This window comes from Sinocyclocheilus grahami, unplaced genomic scaffold (genome assembly GCF_001515645.1).
Source record: "Sinocyclocheilus grahami isolate Dianchi unplaced genomic scaffold, SAMN03320097.WGS_v1.1 scaffold831.1, whole genome shotgun sequence".
Taxonomy (NCBI): Eukaryota; Metazoa; Chordata; class Actinopteri; order Cypriniformes; family Cyprinidae; genus Sinocyclocheilus; species Sinocyclocheilus grahami.
In genome coordinates this window covers 654,427-662,725 of record NW_015506010.1, presented here as the reverse complement: position 1 = coordinate 662,725, position 8,299 = coordinate 654,427, and the positions used below count along the sequence as shown (strand labels likewise).

General features: G+C 36.9%; 1 protein-coding gene across 1 annotated transcript in view; it reads left to right on the top strand.

Annotated features, from left to right (window-relative positions):
• Positions 1-1,765, top strand: part of LOC107562636 (glutamine--fructose-6-phosphate aminotransferase [isomerizing] 1-like) — a 35,140-nt gene extending 33,375 nt beyond the window's left edge. The window contains exon 15 of the mRNA XM_016247310.1: positions 1,574-1,765. Within this exon, the coding sequence (XP_016102796.1) occupies positions 1,574-1,714 (141 nt within the window). The 3' untranslated portion in view covers positions 1,715-1,765. The remainder of the gene's footprint in view (positions 1-1,573) is intronic.
• The last annotated feature ends 6,534 nt before the right edge of the window (positions 1,766-8,299 follow it).

The following is an 8,299-nucleotide window of genomic DNA, read 5'->3' as shown; positions in this document are numbered from 1 at the left end:
CAAGGGTTTCTCCACCAAGTACTAAGTCATGTTTTGCTTGGGGATAAAACACTTATTTCACTCACTGAAATGCAAATCAATTTCTAGCCTTTATATAATGTGTTTTTTTTCAAGATTTTTGGGTTGGTATTCTGTCTCTATACGTTAAAATAAACCTACCATTAAAAATGACAGATCCTTAATTTTTTTTGTAAGTGGGCAAACTTACTAAATCAGCAGGGGATTAAATAAATATTTTCCCCACTGTATAACTTCAGGTTTGCACCAGGTTTGGGTTTCTGTTTAATTGAGAAACGTGTTGCCTTTTAAAACCACACAGAGGGTTTGGATTACTGTGCATTGGAACTCTGGTAAATTGGTTAAAACGTTTGCTGTTTAATGGAATATCACTCACCAAGATCATAATCTGTCAATTCCAGTCATCACACCTTTGACCAAACTACTTAACCTCAGATTGGTACAGGAACTCTATCCCTGCAGGTAGTGAACCGTCACAGATGAAAAGCATCTGTAAATAGTAAGCGACACAGTAATGCGTCTATGGATCAGTGCTCATGTGGTAGTAATTTGCAAGGGTGGGTGTCTGGTCCAGGGCTCCTCTACTGTCACTGAAAGTATCTTGCATGAACTCAAAGAACTGCAAGTGAGCCAGAGCATGTTGTCAGACGTCCTGAATGCTTCCTAAATGTGCTTCATATTTGACCAAGAGTGACTTTAATATGGTCTGAAAGATAATGGCATAGCACCAGATTACATTTAGACATGTAATGTGACAACGTATGCATTGAGGAATGCCGTTAAAGCAATTTACAAGCCACAGAGGCTTTGGCATCAAAGGCACTTGTGAGAGATGGACATGGAGAGAAAAATAGGAAGCACCTTTTCTTACTCGTTTCCCTGGTCTTATTTGGCAAATCATTCAACCAAAACATTTTTGGTTTTCTTTTTTCTTTATATTTTTTATAACACCTGACTGAAATACAATACAGTGTTTTTGGCAACCCAAGTTCTCCCACTTTGTCATTTGACCTGGTGTAGAATGTAGCTCATAAATGTGCTTTTTTTTCTAATAGAAGGAGACTGCAGCTCAAATATGCATCTTGGGAATTGCTGTTTTTATTTAATTGGTGCATGGAGAACATCTGTCAAACATCTTGGTGGCCCCAATAAGTGTCTGGACACTTCAACCAGTGTTAAAAATGTCTGAATGCCATTGCCTTGAATACAGAATATTAAAGCAAGTGTCTTATATGAACTAACTTTTTGAAGACATTTTTGCAATGACTTTAATTGATGTGGCAGTGATTTTTTTTTTATTGATGTTCGAAGCCTCCGATTCAAACAAGTGTCCTAGCAGAGTTAACCACAAGTGTATTAGATGCCTCTTGGTTTATATTTAGTTCTCTAATGCCATACGTGTACTTATTTTAACCTGGCTTCAGTGTCCAACTACTTTGTGGGGCCACTGTGGGCCAGAGTATACTGTAGGATTGACCCCCATTTGTAACAATTAATACAAATTGCATTTTAAGCTCATGTGAACTATTTTGTGCTGTGTTTTTGTTTATTGCAGGCATACACAAGTCAGTTTGTGGCTCTCATCATGTTTGCCCTGCTGATGTGCGATGACAGAATCTCAGTGCAGCCACGCAGACGAGAAATCATACAAGGCCTCAAAGTGTTGCCAGGTAAACACAAATACAGCTCTGTGTGAGTGAAAGTTTTAGAATTGTCTAGAATTCTGCAAGAACGGCAGCTAACGTGATCCCAGTCATCAATCACAATAGTAAATTCAACAGATGAATTCAAAACTTCTGTTTTTGTGCACATGTGCTTTTTGTGTACGTTTATGATGGTGAGACGTTGACATCATAGAGCTCCATGTGCGTGTAAGTGCCTGCGCTCAGGGGTTGGTGTGCAGGGAGGAGCAGATGGCCTTGGCCAGCTCTCTCTGTCACTGTTGGAAGTCTTTATTGGACCGCAAGTGTCTGCTGGGGCGCCCTCCTTCCCCCATCTTTCTCCGCTTCTTGCTTACTCCCTCTGTGGAGTTTTCATTCTGCTTCCAAGCCAATGAGGTCAGGAATGTATTGGCAGCCAGTTACTGAAGTTCCCCCTGCACTCCAGCTCACTATTCATATGACGAACTACTGATTCTGTCATTAATGCTAGCATGTTTTGTATTCTGTATTTGCAGTCTTTGGCTCAAAACCTATGAATGCAAGTAGATTAAATGTGTCATGTACATGTCGTATTCTCAGTCTTGCCACAAGGGGTGCTGCAGCAGGCATCTGTTGTTGTTTTTAAAGTTCAACTACTGTGGTGATGGAGCAGCAATTTGGAAATATTCTTGCTGAGCAAATTAGTTAAACTGTTGACATGTTTTAGCATCCAGTTTTATGCTGCACACATTTTACACAAGGTAATCGCCCCCTTTTGGTTTAAGTTTCAGTTGAGTGGGTCTTTAAAAAATACATGAAATGGCATTAATTAAAAATTGCATTGATTATATAAATAACATAAATTAGAAAAATAAAATAAGTTAAATGACTATACAGCCGCAATCAAAATAATTCAACCTCCCAGAGACTTGAGTACATAACAAAGGCAAGCTTTTCTGAAGATCTAGAATTTTATAAAAATTGCATCTATAACAGTTTATTGGCATATTGAAAGTGATAATGTCAAAATAAAACGGATATTTTTGAGTTATAGGATTTTTTAAATATATAATTCAATTCAAGTTTATTTGTATAGCGCTTTTCGTGAAATGTTTACGTGGTTTGATGAAGAGAACGGGATGTTTGAATATTTGCTACAGAAAGTCAGTTCACATAGATGTTTTGAACCCATTGAAGCTAAAGTAGTGATCGTAGTGAGTCACTGCACTGCAGTACTGTACCTGTAGTTACTGTAAAGGATCATATTTATAATAATCAGTCACTGAGATTAATCTGAAGGTACACTTTTGTTGTGTACTTTGAAATATATGCATGAGCCTCCATTCTTTGATTCCTTTCTTATGGAAAATTCAGAGGCCTTGTTACAGAGGAGACCGTGAGTGTCTCTGGTTTACACTAGTACTGCCGAAGGATGCAGAGGAAAGACCCTGAACATGAAGTGAGCTGTGTTACATAGCGCCCGCCCCATACAACGCCACCGTCAGTTATGATTGTTTCCATGGGACCATTTTGTTGTCTTTCTCTTATGTTTTGTTTTTATTGGGTATAGAAGGGTTATATTTTATATACTACTTTATTTGCCATTAAAGTACTTATGTACTTCCTTTAATCCAAATATTATGATTTTTTACATTTCTTCATTCCATTTTGTTGTGCATAAAATCAACACGAATAAAGAATTATATCATCCGAATATTTTGTTCAAAGCACCAGATGGGCATGAACCAAAAATATCTACTATCAATGTCATGTAACCAAAGGTTGAAGAAGGGTCATATGGGGCAATAGCTCTGAAGGTGCAATTACAGTTCTGCGCTTATATTTTTATGTTATGTTTAAGTTCTGCAACTCATGGAAAGGGTTTTAAATGTTTCTCAGGCTCTTTGGTCTGTGGAGCACGGAACTGCTTGGCTTTTAGGTTTTACAATAGCATCTTAAATATGTATAGCTTTATCTTTTCATCTTGAAGGTTGGTAGGTAGTTATTTTTTCCAGTTCTGCCATACACATCCAGCAAAAGGTTGTCTGGCCTCTTTTTAAAAAAAAATGTTTTTTTTTTTTTTTTTTTTTGAGGGGACGTCAAGGCCTTAATCACCGTTTAAGGTTAAATCGTCTCATAATGCGTTTTGGATCTGTGTGTAGGATTTACAACTATGATGAAAAGAGTTAATAAAACATTCAGTCTTTCTAACTCTCAGGTTGCTTTCATTCAGCTTTGGCCAAGTCGTAAGTAATGCTTTGTCTAAAGGGACTTGCCAGGAATAGGATACGAAATAGGGCATGAAACTGGTTTAAGAGGTTTTTTTTTTCTTATCCGCTAATGGAGGTGCTTGTCCTTATGTCAAAATCAAACTAAATATGTGAGCAGTTTTAATTTCTTTTCAGAGGCAATACACTAAATATATACATTTCAAATTTAGCCTGTTATTTTAAGACTAGCTAGATGGGGAATTTATTTATTTACTAACTATATATTTTTAGTAACCAAGTCAAAGTTTTAACTTGACAAATGCTGTCAAAATAAAAATAAAAAAAATTAGAAAATGGAATTAAATTTTCTTATGCTATAGAAAGGGTCTAAACAATGTTAATTCCTAGTTGTCAGTTTTTTGGGATGTCACATTTTCTGTAAAATTTCAAAAAAAGTGGGAGATCTTGTTGTTAACCGGGTTAATGCTATGCTAAATTTCAGCAAATTATAAAATTACTGTACTTAGAAAAAAATATTTTTGTACTGCACTAAACTGAATATCAGTTCATAAAGAGTTGGATAGAGGGTATGGAGCTGTTCTAGTGGTCTACAAATGAGTTTGACTAATCAACCAGTATTTGATGTTGATTTTTGAGTATATTTGATTTGAATTCAACTAACAAACTCTAAAAATCTAACAAACACACAAATGACATGCGGCGACAACCCTGGATGTGTGTTATAGTTCGCACTGCATCATAAACGGAGGATCTATCGATGGTTCTTTATATTAAAAACATTATTTAGACTTTAAAAAAAATATATAATAGAATGGATGTTATTTTTTGAATTCTTGGCATGAAAATTAACATGTTTTTACAGATTTTTCATAATTTTCCATGTGCATCGCTATTTCAAAATAAAGGTCAGAAATCGCTCGTTGACTCTGATGAGTGCTCTTGTTGCACACTAATTGTGGTTGCTCTGTGAAATATATCAAAATTCAGACACCAAAAAGAAAAGAAAACTAGAGTCTTTAAGCTTTCAAATTATACAGTGCACTCCACTAATATTGGCACCCTTGGTAAATATGAGCAAAGAAGTCTATGAAAAAAATGTGCATTGTTTAATTTTTTGATCCTTTGCTTAAAATATTAACGAAAAACTCTGCTCTAATTGAAAACAAACAATTGCAAACCAGTTTTATCAAAAAAAATATCTTCGTTAAATAAATCTGTGCCACAATTATTGGCACCCCTATGAATTCATATGATCAAAATGGTTAAGTATATTCCCATTGATATTTTACATTTTGTTTAGTACACCTGGGTGACTAGGAACAGGAAATCGTTCAACCAGGACCTGTTTCACAGGGGTATAAATAAGAGGTAACGCATAGGTCAAACTCACTTAGTCATTCATCACAATGGGTAAGACCAAAGAACATGGCTGTGATGTGCAGCTAAAGGTTGTTGAGCTTCACAAAATAGGTAGTAGCAATAAGAAAATAGCAAAAACACTGAAGAGGACGCATGTCTGTCTTGTCCCAACGCACTGTCAGGAGGATAGTTCGAGTGGCCAAAAAATCTCCAAGAATCACAGCTGGAAAGTTAGTTGGGTCTTAGGATCAGAAAGTCTCCAAAACTACAATCCGATGTCACCTAAATCACCGCAAATGTTTTGGAAGTGTTTCGAGAAAAAAGCCTCTACTCTCGTCCAAAAACAAACTCAAGCGTCTGCAGTTTGCCAGACTTTACTGGAGCTTCAAATGGGATTGGGTTCTATGGTAAAGCAATAAACACCAGAGGTGGGTTTGATGCACACAGGGAGGTAGCCATATGGAAAAGTACATCATGCCCACAGTTAAATATGGTGGTGGGACTTTAATGTTTTGGGGTTGTTTTTCTGCCAGAGGAAGGACCTGGACATCTTGTTAGGATACATGGCATCGTGGAGTCTACCAATGATCAATATCAACAGATACTAAATGAACACCTGATTGCCTCTGCCAGACAGCTTAAAATGGGTCATGGCTGGATCTTCCAGCAGGACAATGATCCAAAACATACATCAAAATTAACACAAAAATGGGTTACCTCATCAGCCATTATGGGAGAAAACTGAGTGCTGTTATCTTGGCAGCACAAAGTACTGACTAAAAGGGTGCCAATAATTGTGGCACACATATATTTAACAAAGACATTTGTAATTTGATAAAACTGTCATTGACAATGACAGCAGAGGTTTTTTTTTCGGGGGTTTTTTAGCAAAAGATCAATAGGTTAAACAATAAAGACATTTTTTCACCATTTACCAATGGTGCCAATATTAGTGGAGGGCACTGTGCATAGCTTGTCAAGATTACATCAGGTTTAGACATGCTGTTATAAACATGTAATAACAAGTGGGCCCACTGATGGGCCAGTGTCTTAAAGATCCTTTTTCCACTATAAAGAAGCTTTTGTGCATTGCAACCCCATTGGTGTTCTCATTATGACATTGGAGATCTCCCACTCCACTGAAGCCATAGACTAACACGATTTTCCCCTCCTTTGATGCCAAACAGTAACCAGAGTTTCGATGATCTGAGCTGTATGTCTTTCTAAAGTGTTGTTCTTCAAGAGCAGGAAAACATTTAAGCTCCGACTCAAAGGATCTTGGCCGTGTGGATGGAGTGGAACTGCCTGCGTCATGGTTGTTGATGACTGGATTGCTTTATTGGCTAGAGCGGAAAGTGGGTCAGGGAGTATGATGCCAAACGCACACTCCACCGAATGTCTAAAGAAAGCAAGCTAACTAACAATGGCCTGTCACTCACAGCAACTCATCCGCTTCATATGTGGTCACTTTGTCAGTATGGGTAAAATGTCAGTTTACTGCCAAGTCTGAGCTCACTTTAACTCCCTTGGGTGGGTAAATTCACTCTTTCTCCAGCCACAACGTCTGCCAGGAACATAAATGTAAATATTATATTGGCCTGGATGCCCTTGAAGTAATAATTCATTAAAATCAGCAGGGAGGAGATAATAATGGAAACGTTTTCCTGCATGTGAGACAAATTTTGACCTATCAAAATGTTTCAGGAATTGTGTTCAATCATGTTTCTGTGGTAACAACAATAAAGCTGTGTATTATCACAAGTAAGACTGCCGTTGTGCTGATATTCATAATGTGATTTCAATTGTGAAACTTATATACAACGGTTCTACAAACAAGACGTTAATAGCTTGCATTTCGGACCATATTTGGCCAGTTAGTCTCTGCCAAAAGTTCCAAAACAAGCCAAAGCATCAATTAAGCAGCACACTGACTGAAGGCCGGTTTGGATCATTGTATTCAAATGGAGCGGAGCAGCGTCATGCATTCTGTGATCACTCCACTCCAATGCCACTTCAGGTCTTACATTTCTGGCTTCCCTGACGTGTAACTGTCTATGTATGTAGTCTATAGTTGCATTTAAAATCATATCATCTCTGACTAGGTAGCTTGTTTGAATAGAAACATAATTTGCGACCATTGAAATGTACTTTCTTTTTTAGGAATGTGTGTAGTATCAGTTTCATCCGGGCGTACATTCATCAATGTCATTTCACAACTCCTCTCCCATGGCCTTATGGGATAGTAAAGAGTAAATTGGATGCACACTTCATAATCTCTAAATAGTCAGTGATCTGGGTACTTTTTGCCTATTGTTTAATGAATACTGATCATTCGAATAATGTTAACTTTTTCTCGTTGTTTTTTGCCTGCTATAAAGTACGGAAGTGTACATATTCAGATGCAGCCTACTTGTATTTTTGAACTTGAGAAAGGAAACAGTCTTATAAATTCTAATTGAATCTGAATGGTGTACACTCAAATGAGATAAAGTCTGTACTCAAAATAGTGTGTAAATATATATGTACAGTATATATGAAATTCTCTCTCAAAAAGTGCACAGGTGTGCTTTAGTGTTCATCCTGATCCTTCAGCCGTGTCTGTGTACTGTATACTTCACAGATAGTGCTGGGTAGCTCGTTACTAACAAAAAATTACATGACAAAAATTGTAGTTAGTAACGTATTACATTACATTTGATATTTTAGGTATTATAATCGGACTACTTTTGACAATGCGTTTATCACACTGATTTAAGGGGGGGGGGGGGTACAATGCTGTTTCATGCATTCAGAGTTGTTTACATTTACATTTAGTCATTTAGCAGACGCTTTTATCCAAAGCGACTTACAAATGAGGACAATAAAAGTCAAGTCAAGTCAAGTCACCTTTATTTATATAGCGCTTTTAACAATACAGATTGTGACAAAGCAACTGAACAGCATTAATTAGGAAAATAGTGTAAATAATGCAAAATGACAATAGTAAACACTAATTTTTCAGTTTAAGACAGTTCATCATTGAATTCAGTGATGTCAACATCCAGCTCAGTT